The 14,416-nt window shown below is 38.8% G+C and overlaps 1 protein-coding gene across 6 annotated transcripts in view; it reads left to right on the top strand.

The window, feature by feature from the left end:
* The window catches only part of LOC131432980 (allatostatin-A receptor), a 133,939-nt gene that overhangs the window by 105,529 nt on the left and 13,994 nt on the right, over positions 1-14,416 (top strand). For 3 of the 6 annotated variants that reach the window (XM_058599672.1, XM_058599669.1, XM_058599670.1), the window contains one exon: positions 14,181-14,336. The exons of 2 other annotated variants lie outside the window; for them this stretch is intronic. In XM_058599672.1, the coding sequence (XP_058455655.1) occupies positions 14,181-14,336 (156 nt within the window). Of the gene's footprint in view, positions 1-14,180; positions 14,337-14,416 lie in introns of those variants that run through there. One more of the 6 variants, XR_009230002.1, reaches the window with a different exon arrangement.

The raw sequence follows: 14,416 nt of genomic DNA, 5'->3' as shown, positions 1-14,416 counted from the left end.
TTTGCGGACGATATCGTTTTATCAGTAACAGGCGAGACGCCGGAGGAGGTAGAAATGTTGGCGGTAGAATCGATCGGCATCATCGAAAACTGGATGAATGGAGTCAAGCTGAAGATAGCCCACCACAAAACGGAGGTGCTATTGGTGAGCAACTACAAGGCAGTGCAGCGAGTGGAAATCTCCGTCGGAGAACACGCAATAGCATCGAAGCGACAACTGAAGCATCTGGGTGTGATGATCGACGATCGGCTAAACTTTAACAGCCACGTCGACTACGCCTGTGAAAAGACGGCGAAGGCGATCAACGCACTGTCAAGGATTATGCCAAACACCGGTGGTCCAAGAAGCAGCAAGAGGCGGCTGCTGGCGAGTGTGTCATCTTCGATACTGCGGTAAGAAGTTCCAGCCTGGGGTGCGGCGCTAAAAACCAAGCGAAATCGGGCGAAGTTAAACAGTGCGTTCCGGCTTATGGCTCATCCCTAATGTGTCGACCTGGATGAACCGGAAGCATGGAGAAGTTAACTTCCACCTAACCCAGTTTTTGTCTGGTCATGGCTGCTTCAGGCAGTACCTACATCGGTTTGGCCATGCCGCTTTGCCCTTCTGCCCGAAGTGCGTGAACGTGGAGGAGACACCGGAGCACGTAGTGTTCATTTGCCCCAGATTCGAGGCGATAAGAAGATCGATGCCGGCATTAAATGTAGAAAACGTTGTCGACGAGATGTGCCGCACTGAGGAGACGTGGAACGCGATCAGCAGGGCAGTTACAAAAATGCTGACGGAGTTACAGAGAAAATGGAGGAGCGACCAGCAAGCTGGGATCGCTTGAAGAGTTTGAGCAATACGATAAGTGCATGAGCATGGATTAGAAGCGACCAAAAGTGCATGAGTACAGCAATAGAAGAGTGCAGGAGCACATTGCCCCCCCTGAAGCAGTCGCATCAGTGGTACCAGGGGGATCGAGGCATATAGGTGTGGCAGAGTTTTTCCAATCGGTTTTCTCTGCTGAGGGAGGTTGGGAGGAAAAACACACACACACACACACACAGACATTGATCAGCTCGATGAACTGAGTCGAATGGTATATGACACTTGGCCCTCCGGGCCAATTTTCACTAGTCGGTTTTTCAAGTGATTACATAACCTTTCTATTTGAGAAAGGCAAAAATATGATTTTTTGAAAATGTTAGACCCTACAGGCTCCCTGGAGTAAATAATTGTTTCCATTCATTTTATATACAAAAACCCTTCTTAATCCACCTAGTGGTGTGATAATGCCTTTCTCCTCTTTCATAACAGTCTCATGAAAATATGTTTCATACTTTTATTAAATAATTTTGGATACTAATTTTGACACCAATTGATTCAGATTGATTCGAGTTGTTCACAAAAGCATGCTTCAGTGTTTATGTCATACAGTCAGCATCATTTTTCTAAACTAGTGCTTGACATTTGCGTTGCCTATTTGTATGAGCACAGTGATGCTAATCTAAAATAAGCCTTCTTAGTCCACTCAGTGGAATTTTCATATATCTTGAAAAATTCCACTCAGTGGAATTTTCATATATCTCAGTGGAATTTTCATATATCATGAAATTTTCGAAATCGAAAAAAAAATTGATCCCAAAAGGCTTAGAATTGCATGAAAAGTCGAGATTTAGTGTCATCTAGAAAAAATTTTTTTTTGAAAAAGTCGACTTTTTGGGAGTCCCAGTCCCAGAAAGTTGATTTTTTCCAAAATTTTTTTTTTCGAGATGACACTGAATTTCGATGTTTCATGCAGTTTTAAGAGTTTCGGCATCAAAATTTTTTTCGATTTTGGAAATTTCATGTACTCCCCCCTATGGTACTTTTTCAAGATCGAAAATTGTCAAACCTTTACCACCGGGCAGCACCCCTTACGCATGTCCGATTTAGCTCAAATTTTGCATGAAGGCTTTTCTCGAGGTGCTTAAACTTTTGAGCACTAGAGTTTAACAAAAATAGAGGTGATCCCAAAATTTTGGCACCCTTATATATATATATATATATATATATATATATATATATATATATATATATATATATATATATATATATATATATATATATATATATATATATATATATATATATATATATATATATATATATATATATATATATATATAAGAGCGGTAAAAATCAATGTGTTTTGTCGGTTACGTCACTTATACCATCATATATCTGGAACCAAAAGTCACAACCATTTGATCTTCGAACTTGATCAATGGCCCGATAGTAGCTTTCAAACGAGCCTAAGTTTATTAAAATCGGTTCAGCCATCTCTGAGAAAATTGAGCGCGTTCAAATACAACGCTTTTTGTCGGTTACGTCACTTATACAATCATATCTTTGGAACCAAAAGTCACAGCCAATTGATCTTCGAACTTGATCAATGGCCCGACAGTAGCTTTCAAACGAGCCCAAGTTTGTTAAAATCGGTTCAGCCATCTCTGAGAAAATTGAGCGCGTTCAAATATCTTCGAAAAGTACACACACACATACACACACACACACACACACACACACACACACACACACACACACACACAGAGACATTTTCTGATCTCGTCGAACTGAGTGGAATGGTATATAACACTATGGGTCTCCGAGGCTCCGTTCGAAAGTCGGTTTTTCCAGCAATTCTAATACCTTTCTATAGAGAAAGGCAAAACCTTTGAACGCATTTTCCTCAAAAGCAGGTTTTGAAAGTCGCTGTCCATCGTCATTCAACTACTGCACAAATTTTTTTTTCTAATTTTGAACACACTTTTTACATACAAAAAACCAGATCCCAACGTTTTCCTTTTCGTTGTTTGTTACTTTGGGGAGGTTTAACAGTTACAAAATGGCGTATTTTTTCGTGAAAAATCGTAGTTTTCACTTTGAACAACCACCAAAAATTTAAAAAATGAAAAAAAATCAAACAGAAACGTTGGGGTCTAGAAAAAATTCTACTCTAAATATGCTGCGTTCGTTTGTTCACTTATGATTAGTCTGCGCTGAGATACAGTGGACACCGCAAATCATGATTTTTAAGAAGCGTTCTCGAAAATACCTCTGAAAAACTGATTTCTGTCAATAAATAAAACTGTTGTACTAACCGTCCAATTTGGTGTCTTAAATACTACTGATTTATTTACAAATTTTTAAGGTTAGTTTACACTTTTTACATCTATGTTAGTTCCACTACATTTTATGTATACATTTTCCCCTTATTGGAGAATCTTCAGATAGGAAAGAGTATCGAGAATTTACCAAGGCGGATCAAGAGAGATGGAGATTAAGCAAGAGTAAAGAAGAAAGAAAACGGGGAGTGATGTGCACTTCTCTTCTCACCACTCGATTGAGAGCCAATCCTGGTTAATATAATTCGGCTTAGATCCTTTTGCACCAAAGCGGACAGACATAACAAGCCTGCGCGATAAAGAGGATAAACACTGAAACATATACATCCTGTATGAAGATAAAGCTGGCCTTTTTTATGACCCTAATTTCGACATGAAGGCGATCTAGCTAACAGACACTATCTTGTAAGTCTAGACTGAATATTTATCTTCCTTTCTAAAACAAATCTCAATTTTTTTTCAGTATTATATATGATAGTATGATTGATATGAGAAAGGCATCATTACACCACTAGGTGGATTAAAACAGGTTTTTCTTTATAATTTGTTATAATCAAACATTTCAAGAATTTTTTGTCAAGTTTTTAAGTCAAACGAAGCAGAAATCTTGGGCCTTGGTGCCAAGCTCTTACTTCTCTACAGTATGAGATAAGCAAAAGTAAAGGCCCATAACTTCCAGAGTTTTGTTCCGATAGACTTGAAAATTTCACAGAATATTCTTGAAATGTTTTACTAATACCGTTTTCGTTTTTGAACCTAGACGCGGGCTACTCTGACTCCGAGTAAAACGAACACGTGGTACGCGCCCTAAACAACAACTTATGAAAAAAAGGAAAAATAAACAAACTCCGCTGGATGCGTGGTGCGATCCGAGAAAATTTTCAGAGCGAAACTACGCGATTGGAGTCCGATCTAGAGCGACCTCAGGTTGCTAAAACAAACATATCAAACGTTGTTTGGGCAACTCTGGGTCAGCTTTCGGGCTGCTCTGATAAATAAACGAAAACGGTATAAAAGAAAATGTAAAGAAAATAATAAATGATTTTTCAAAAGTGTTAGACCCTACCCACCCCTTAGGATCTTACTTTGAATGCGCTGAAGCCTAAGTTTGTGCGTTCATGCACAGCCTCGCCAAACAGGGATTGCGTATTCAATTGCAGGGTAGATGATTTGTTTATAGACAGCCATCTGATTTTTCAGGCACACTTTCTACAAATCAGCGGATACAGAGATCTAATGAGTATGATGCGTTTTTGAACGATTTTGTCAACATGTGACCTGAATATCAGATGTCTGTCAAAGATAACTTCGTCGAGCCATTGGATGACCTCATCACCGAATCGTATTCAGCATTCGTCTGATGGAACAAATTTGGGGATCTCGAATGTGGAAACAAGATGACCTGACTTTTTGCTGCATTGATCACAATTTTCCAGCTTGTAAAATATTCAGTTGGAGCGTCCAGCACTTTCTGTAGTTTAGTCTTCAGAGCATTAATGACACGACCTTTGTAAAGAATGGCAGTACCATCAGCAAATTGTGACAGAACACCACCACCCGGCAGAGGTGGAATGTCTGATGTAAAAATGTTGCAATACTCCTAGAATACTTCCTTTGGGTACATCAGCAGGAATAGGAAATCTTTCTGAAAGTGCATCATCCGGAGAAATCTGGAATGCTCTATCTGCAAGATAATTTTTGTTAATTTTAATAAGATATATCGGAAAATTATACCGATGCATTTTAAACACCAGGTCATCGTGCCACACATTGTCGAATGTCATGGCAGTCGTTTTGGACACTGATTTGTTTTGCTGGATGACGTTGTTAACTCTTGTGAGTTGGTGGATGGTGGATCTTCCTTTTCGGAACCCAAACTGCAAACCGCATGGTTCTTCCAGTAATATATCCTGCTACTTTGTGAAAGCAAGAATTCGCCTTTGTATTCTCTTTTCAAAGTGTTCGAAACCGGGGGCCTTTAAATTTTTGGAATTTTTCACAATAGCCATCAGCTCATTCGCAGTGACTCTACTTTCCTCAGCTATCTGATTGGTTAACCTCAGCTGCGTCATCAGCAACGGCTCTTTCGTGTATACTAACGATGTTGAGTCCTAAATTGTGAGAACACTCAATTTGCTGGCCTAGCACTTTTGCCTACTCTACTGGTGTGATTAAAGGCATTCCTTCAGCTGCGTCCTGGGGTGACATCAGAGGAGGAATAGGCTTCGGTTTTTTCTTAAGCACCTTCGTTAAGGACCAGAAGGGCTTTGAATGTGGGAGAATTTCTCGAAGCTTTTGCTGAAAGTTCTTGTTGCGAAGCTCAGATATCCTTTCCTGGAGTATGCTAGTTAAGTTGTTATAAGAAGTCTTCTTTTTTTATTCAACATTGCAATATAATTTTAAGGTACACTGCTTAAGCTCTAAGATGCCAAAGGTATTAAGTGATCTTAACTACGACTAACTTAAAACTAGAATAGTATCATTATGTAATGTAGTATCGCGGTTGCGGATTCTCGAGAATTCAGCTTTCAGCTGGCGATTGGCAGTGGCCGGTGAATTAAATATTGCATGAAGGTCTTCCCTCATGCACGAATACGGTGGATATAGTGATGTGCTACGTCCGAGTATCTGGGACGCTCTCGAGTCCCTTCGAATCTCGGAGAGGGCTACGGCAAGGTGATGGATTCAATATTGCCTTGGAAGGTGTGATTCGAAGAGCGAGGATCGAGGTGGTTGACGAGTTCGTTTAGTTGGGCTCACTGGTGACCGCCCATAATGACACCAGCAGAGAAATTCATAGACGTATTTTGGCAGGGAATCGTGCGTACTTTGGACTCCGAAAAAACCCTTCGATCGTGAAAAGTACGCCAACGCACGAAATTGACCATCTACAAAACGCTCATTAGACCGGTGGCCACGAGACCTGGACTATGTTGGCAGAGGACCAACGCGCCCTCAGTGTTTTCGAAAGAAAGGTACTGAGGACCATCTATGGCGGAGTGCAGATGGAAGACGGAACGTGGAGGCGGCGTATGAATCACGAATTGCAACAGCTTCTAGGAGAACCACCTATCGTACGGACAGCTAAAATCGGACGTCTACGATGGGCTGGGCATGTCAAAGGATGTCGGACGACAGCCCAGTGGAATTGGTTCTTGAATCTAATCCGACTGGTACAAGAAGAAGAGGAGCACAGCGAGCAAGGTGGATCGATCAAGTTAAGGGTGATCTCAGCAGCATCCGTACCATGAGTGGCTGGCGACGAGCAGCCATGGACCGAGTTATGTGGAGACGTATTCTTGAAACAGCAAAGTACACCCCAGGCATATAGCTGTTAGGTAAGGTAAGGTAAGGTATGAGTGTCTTCCATCTGGCGTTTCTGAATATTCATGTTGGCCGCATCCTTCGGTCCATCCTTGGGGCCACTCGAGGGCGTACGTGATCCGGAATTCCACGAATCTCTTCTCTCATTGATGTGTCGAAAAACACAGTAGAATCAGAAGGGTCCAATAAATGAGCACGGTTGGAAACAAACGAAGAAGGATTAATATTCTGAGCCATGTAATCGAAATACAAGGACATAAAACGGGTCTGAGAATTGAACTCGACAAGCCTTTCCAAGTTTCCATCGGGGAATTTCAACAATCTAAATCTAGTGGCAAATCGATATTAATAAGTTGGTCGGTGATTTGTTGAAATTGAACCCAGTCGGTGCGATAATAGTTCCTCCGAGGCACTGTTTTTGGTGAAGATCCCAACGTCAATATTACTGTAAAGTGGTCAGAAGAGAGCTCCTTGAAGACAACCGGAGACCTGTCTATGACCATGTTGCTGATGAATACATCCACAATGGAATGAACTCCCGATCTGGAAAGTCGCGTTGGTTGATCCGGAGCGAGGATGTTGTACTGTCCAGCTTCGTAGTCTTCGGCAAGCACGAGTCCGTTTCGATTCTGTCTTTCGTTTTCCCACAGCTCATGCCATGCATTGAGGTCCCCATCAATGATGGATTTGTTCTGTCGTCGAGTGAGCATAGCCAGGTCTTGCTTCAATGACGCACACGTACCATCTGGAAGATTGGTTTGTTTGGGTAGTACGCTGCAATGATGGTGATGGATCCCATTGTCGTTGTAATCTCAATTCCGATGGCTTCTATAAGTTGCAATTTAAAGGCAGGCAGAAGCCAATGTTCTGTAATTGGAAATAAAAATAGAAATTTCAGGTTTAAGATGAGTTTCAGTTAAAATAGCAATATCGGCATTCTTCTCTTGAAGAAAATCGGACAATTCAGCAGTTTTGCTCCTGAGTAAGCAAGCATTCCAATTTACTCATTATATTGCATATTCGTTGATGAATTTGCCAAAGGCGTTGATTTGATCTAACCGCGTTCTGCAGTTTCGTAGTTCTGTTGTTATTGTTTAAAAAAGGCGGGTGAGTAATGTCAGAGACATAACTGGATGTCGTGAATACGAAAAAACTGACACGCTCCCATCACTTTTCCGAATATCAGTTAGTTGATTGATTGTATGAATTGTGCAAGCTTTCCTCTTTTTCACTAATAGAATTTGAAGCGATACACCTACATTAAAGTACAGTTTAGTTACATTAAACAGCTACTATTCTACAACTATATATTCCAAACTTGAAACAATTCCTTTTTAATTTGCTAATATAGGAAGCTAGGTACGACAAATTTGTAGTTTATTTTTATTGAAGCTATGAAGTTCGAAGATATCTGATTCTTCTCGAAATTTCAGTACGAGACAATTGCAATGGCCTGGTCTGAAATGTATCTACGATCTTCGGTATGCAAGAGTGATTCTAATAATAATAATGATAGTAATAATAATAATACAGATTAACCTGTATATATGGCAACCCTGTTTCGCATGGAATATTTTCACACGACCCCATACTAGTATAAAGATGTGTTCAACATCATCATTTTCGCTTTCGCATTGCCGTTCGTAATTGAATGTGTTAGTGACGGTACAAATCTGCTTTTCTACCTGTCTTCGGAGCCATCGTTCTGACGGTGTCTCGTACGTACAAAGTAGCTGCTTTAACTTAAATGACGCTATTTCTCACATCACATTTCCTTTTATACGTGCTAGTGGTAGCGCGGTAGGGCGTCCCCTTTGTTAGAATTCCTTTCCTATACGCAGAACGGGAAACAGTGAAACGATATAAAAGAGAGAGTTAGCAGAGCGGCAGCCAGTAATACTGAATGGGTCGTCGAGCAACAACACAGCATATTGTGGAGGAACAATTAAGGGCAAGGCAAAGTCCCGCTCAAACCGTGCTGGTCTGAAGTGCCCAGTTGGCGGCAGAATCCATCGTTTGCCTCGGAAGGGGAACTACGCCGAGCGTGTCAGTGCTGGTGCATCGGTCTATCTGGCGGCAGTGATGGAGTACTTGGTTGCCGAAGTGTTGGAGTTGACCGGTAATGCTGCCCATGACAACGAAAACGAAAATCATCCCTCGCCATCTGCAGCTGGCCATCCGTTGAAAACCCCGTCCTTTTCAGGATGACCACATCACTGTGATAAAGAAATATTTAGAATTGCTTTAAGTTTAGCCAGTTCTGATACGCCTGGAAAGTAGAATACGCAAATCAAGTGGAAACATTTGTTCTAACAATTTTTGTTTTCGGCCGCATACTAAAGTACTCGCGACAAAATACATATTGATCTGTGGCAACTCTGTTTCGCACGGCATATTTGTAAACTAGTATAAAGATGTGTTCAAAATCATCACTTTCGCTTTCGCATTGCCGTTCGTAATTGAATGTGTTAGTGACGGTGCAAATTATTTTAACTCCCATCTTGATGAATCTTTTGGTAGGAAATATTGAGATCTGAGATGGTTCTCGTGTGTGTCATGTTTCGGCAATGGGCCTTGCTGGACTTGTTGGCTGCCTTTTTCGGTTTCATTGTGCTTACGGTGTCTCGTGCATTCATATCGGGAAACAATGAGACGACAGGTCCTCGATGTTGCTGTCGTGTGTCTTGTTTCGGGGAGAGTTGCTCAGCAAATGATAGGAAAAGTGAACCATTCAACTTTTATATGGATGCTCTTGTATAGATACAGACATCTCGCGTTCTGATTGGCTGGTGCTGTCATGGGTTAAATCAAACAGGTTTTTCAATAGTGTACTATTGAAAAACTTCAATATTGTTGTAATACACGTTCAAGTTGAATATTTTCGATTCTATTGGTAGTTAGATTATATAAATCCTTCTACAGATCACTGAGCTATGAGCTTTCAAAATACGAGAAAGGCAAACGCGCCATATGAATTATCCTCTTTGATACTCGTTTATACCAAACATTTCAGAAAAGTTTAATTGTGAACTATTTAAGAATGTGTCACACAACTGAAAGTTTTATCATAAAATTGTGATCATATTTCCGATGGCATGTAGCAAGAATTATGTTGATTCGTTAGATATAACAGGAGATATTCACGATCAAAAACTTATCACTCTCTCAGAGGGTAAATTTTGAAAAGGCGCCCCATAGTAAAGTAAGTCGTATTCACGACAAAAATGACGACCAGTTGTTCAGCAGAGAATAAGTCACCAAAGTCATCCTTCGCTTGTGGTTGATTATTGCTCCATCCAGGAGGGGTTTTAGATGAAGGACCATTTTGTGATCTGGTTGCTGAATCTTTTGGATTGCTGCAAGGAAGTGACGGCAAATTCGGAATATCCCTCTTCGGTGGGAGCCGTGGAAAATTAGTTGCAGTTGTGTCGTTTCATTTTAAGCACCATCACAGGGTTCTAGTATCTATGGCGCGTTTTACCCATAACGCGGGTAGGTAGGCTGCTGCGAATAAAAGATAAAACAAAAATCAGTCGTAGTAAGTTATTCGTCTATCTACATCGAGTGTTTGATGACGATCAGAATTTGTTTCTGCTGTTTAGGCAAACGGAAATCGCTTCATTCTGAGTGAACAAATCCCCGTTTAAGCGGTAGTAAAAACTGGAATGACTGGAAGCCGCATTTTTATGCATACCGTGCATACGCGTTTACCAAATTCGCCACTCTGAGCTGTTGTAGAAACAGTTCGAGTAGGTACAGCGTACATAGAACATATTCTAATCCTAGCCGCCTCACGGTCGGCATCTTCTGTCCAAGCATCTTCCCCAAGTAACAATTTTTGTTACGCTAGCTTGTTTGTGACTAGTTTGCAACCAGATATTTGAGTGATTGTTACTAACATCTAACCACTTGCATGACTCAATAAGCGCAGTTTCTACTAGTTGTTAAGTCGGCTAAAAATATGTTGTCGTTACGTTGTAATGCCATACTGAAATAACTTATCTTTTCATAACTTGAAAATAACTTGTTTCCAAGTAAACTAGTTGAAACTTAGTCACCATCGACATTATAAACATAGAATGAATCCCCTTTACTTTTCTATCATCAATAAAAAAGCAGAAGAGTACTTTAAGTCACAAACTTGATACAAGGTACAAATTTCACAACGATCCAAAAACTGTCGAGCGGAATTCAATTTTACTTAACTGTTTTTTATGCGCCTTTAATCCAAATCTGTTTATAAAGATATAAAAATTAAACAACAAAATAACCCTATGTTCAGAATGCTCAAAATTATTCCAAGTAGAGTGATTTCTCATCATTTTAAATTCATATATCATGAGAACTATAATATTATCACAATCGATGTTCAATCCCTATATTATTTTCTTCGTGTTTATGACAGTGCATAGAACAAAATTGACTTTTCTGTCTGTCACTATTTTCGGCAAAAAGTAGTTTTGAAAAAAGTAATATCCTGGTTTTATTTACGTTTCATACACTTCTTGAGACTCCATATTGTGTTCGCCATATTCGAGCCAACAAAAGTTTTTTTGTTTGCATTTTAGTTATCATAACGTTGGGAAAACTTACCGATAACTGTCTGAAGTAATAAAGAAATTATATGTTATAATCTTATAATATCTAAGTTATTGCTATATCAATTCACAGTAACGATTCACATATACGTTAACGTATTTATAATGGTTTCGCAACGGAAAATAAACCTTTTTTCAACTAGAAGCTAAAAACATAGCTGTGATTAAAGATATGTTAGAATCAAGTAACGATAACTTACAAATGATAGTTAGTTTAATGTTTACGTTATAAAGAAACACTGCTGTCACCTTGTTTTAACCAGTATAACATAAAACACATATTCGTGCTCTTGTTGCAACATAGTTTGGACATTGTCGAATCAGAACTAGTTGCGGATTGCTACTTGGGTCTCTATTCACCACTGCACTGGGTAGGAGAGTATATTTATAATCGTCAGCTGCCTTCTCTATCTGGCCAATCGCTGTCTGGCTATCGACAGCGACAGATCTATGAAGGCTGTTAGATTGTCTAATCGTATTTAACGCGTTTTATTAGCACGAAAGTTTCAGAATTTGGTTGCACGAAAAACAGAACTAGAACTAACACATCTCCCAGAATCCGTTGCAGTTGCATTCGAGCAAACACATGGATTTCCATACTGAAGACGTGTGCCAAATTCCATCGCAACAAAAGTAATTGTTAATTTGTGAATTTCAATTACGAAAAGTTTTCTGCTTGCTTTACTATGCTTCTTTATCGTCATATCTTTAAATTCAAGAGTGCAATGGCTATAAAGTTATTTATATTTTCTCTTCGTCAAATAGTCACTAGCTAGTTGAATGTCGTTAAAATCAAAATTTCTCTCATACGAATAAATAATCTTACGAACATTATGACATAAATGTGAAATAAAATGAGAGAGATTCCCAAGTGAGGTACACTAATTAATGCACGAAAACGAATCAATTCATGATAAAATATTCAGTTGTGTGACATAATCTCAAATAATTCAAAATTAAACTTTTCTGAAATGTTTGGTATAAACGAGTATCAAAGAGGATAATTCATAAGGTGCGTTTGCCTTTTTCGTATTTTTAAAGCTCATAGCTCAGTGATCTGTGAAAGGATTTATATAATCTAACTACCAATAGGATCGAAATTTTCCAACTTAAGCGTGTATAGAAAAAGAATTGAAGAACCTGTCTCATTTGACCAATGTCAACACCAGCCAATCAGAACGCGTTCTGAGGAAGGGAACAAAATATCTGCTGCTGTACAACAAATCGTTCGAGAACAGTGTTTAATATCGTAGTGAGTTTGATCCTTCTGAATGCTAGAAACGAATCCCTACAGCATATTGATAGTTTCTTTCAATAAATTATGCAAATCCGAAATGAAATTATCGACATTAGAATTATGTATGCTGTTGTTTTTATACACGGAAAGACCGAAATTAGCATTTTGGCGAAAAAATTAGTTGATTTTCTGATTTTAGTTAGTTATTTTTTGAGACAACTAAAAAAATCTTACTTTTGCTAATTTAGATTTTTTAATTCTAATTCTCTTAATAATAATAAAATATTTGTTGAAATGGCTATTTTTTTTAGTTGAATTCACCAATTAAACGTGCTGTCATTTCTTAGCTAAGGCACGCTTCATATCCATTCAACTAATTTTTTAGTTGAATTAGAGCAATAAAACGCTGTTTTCAACCAACATAAATGGTTGAATTGGTTTTTGCAATTAGCAGCTATATGGCGCTCGTTAACACCGTAACGACTACTAGCCACTAGATGGCACACTACTACCGAAAAAAATTTCAGTCGCGGTTATCTTTTCTATATTTGCAGGTATAAATACGATGTTGTATTGGAGAAAAAGACATAAGCGAAACATAAACTTCTTTTTGAAAAATTTTACTTCTAAATCGCTGTTTTCTTCATTCGACTTCGCGAAATCGACTCTCTCACTGAAAACTTTGAGCACTCGGAAAACAAAAACCGAATACAAGTATACACCGGACGGCGTAGCCCGGAATGAGAAGATACAAAAAAAACATCATTTGACGTGTACAATTAGAGTGCAACATTCGAAACTCACTTCACTGTTTCGCGTAAAAACATTATTACGCACAATCGCTTCAACTGCGCACAAATTCTGAATAAATACACTTTCCACTAACAGTTTACGTAATTTTTACATATCGGTTTAGAAATTTATATAGGGATATATCGTAACACATGCGAAAAACATCTAAACAATTTGCGAGCAGTTTCAACAAGACTGTCCCTTTTAGCTTTTTAATGGATTGTTTTGCTTTGACACTACTGTCCTTCAGTAATGACGGTGATAGATAAATAGAATCAAAATTTCTGATTTTAATAACGAAATTAGTTGTCAATGAGAATTTCGTGTTGGATTGAAATATTGCTGGTTTGTGTCCAGAATATTCGTCAACTAAATACATTCTCTAAAAATAAGAGTTTTTTTCAGCACAGTAAATTCTAAATTTTAACTAATTTTATAGTTATTTTGGAAATTTTGTTGTTAAAATCAACTAATTCAAAAACAGTAATACGAATTAGGCGCAGAGGTAATTTCGGTCGTTCCGTGTAGCCGTGCTGTTGTTTTTATAGCCGCCCATTAGTGAAAAAGCTACAAACGAAATCACGTAAAAAGAAACCTCTCAACAAAAATTGGATCAATTTGGATTCTGCGAGCAGATGTATTTTGTGTCGTTTGCAAAGCTAGTTTCGCTTTCGGCAAGAGCGATTACGTCACAGCTGCCAGTCATTTGAATTGGTGAAAAAACTACGGTGGAGAGCATTACACAAAATCAGCCTATTACTATTAGGATTTGTTGTTCGCAAATCGAAGGGAAATGTCCTCAGTTTAGTGCGAATCTAAACAATTTGGTTAGATTTGTGCACTTTTCGCTGTGTGAAATTCACAGTAATCGAGATCAAGTGACGCCTTCTTTGTTTTTGCGGAAAATGTGAAAAAGGGGAACGCTTGCATAGTTCATACAATTGATCAACTAATTGATATTCGGAAGTGTTAAGGAACATGTCAGTTGTTTTCGTATTCACGACATCCAGTTATGTCTCTGACATTACCCGCCCGCCTTTTTTCAACATTCTGATGTGTTATATGATTATCTGGTTACAGGTTATTCTAGTGTTGAAATCGTTTGAGATGTACGAAGTCACACATGTCACCATCATCATTCAAATTGCAGCTCACGTATTAGCGTATACTAACTCATGCATCAACCCAGTGCTGTATGCCTTCCTTTCGGACAACTTCCGGAAAGCATTCCGTAAGGTAAGAGTCATTTATTCAATTGTACCTCTTAACAAACTTCAAACAAATATCAGTTTGTGGGAAAATTTAATTCATACAAC

The sequence above is a fragment of the Malaya genurostris genome, chromosome 2 (assembly GCF_030247185.1).
Source record: "Malaya genurostris strain Urasoe2022 chromosome 2, Malgen_1.1, whole genome shotgun sequence".
NCBI classification, from domain to species: domain Eukaryota; kingdom Metazoa; phylum Arthropoda; class Insecta; order Diptera; family Culicidae; genus Malaya; species Malaya genurostris.
Note: the sequence above shows the minus strand (reverse complement) of the source record. Positions and strands in the feature narration are given on the sequence as shown.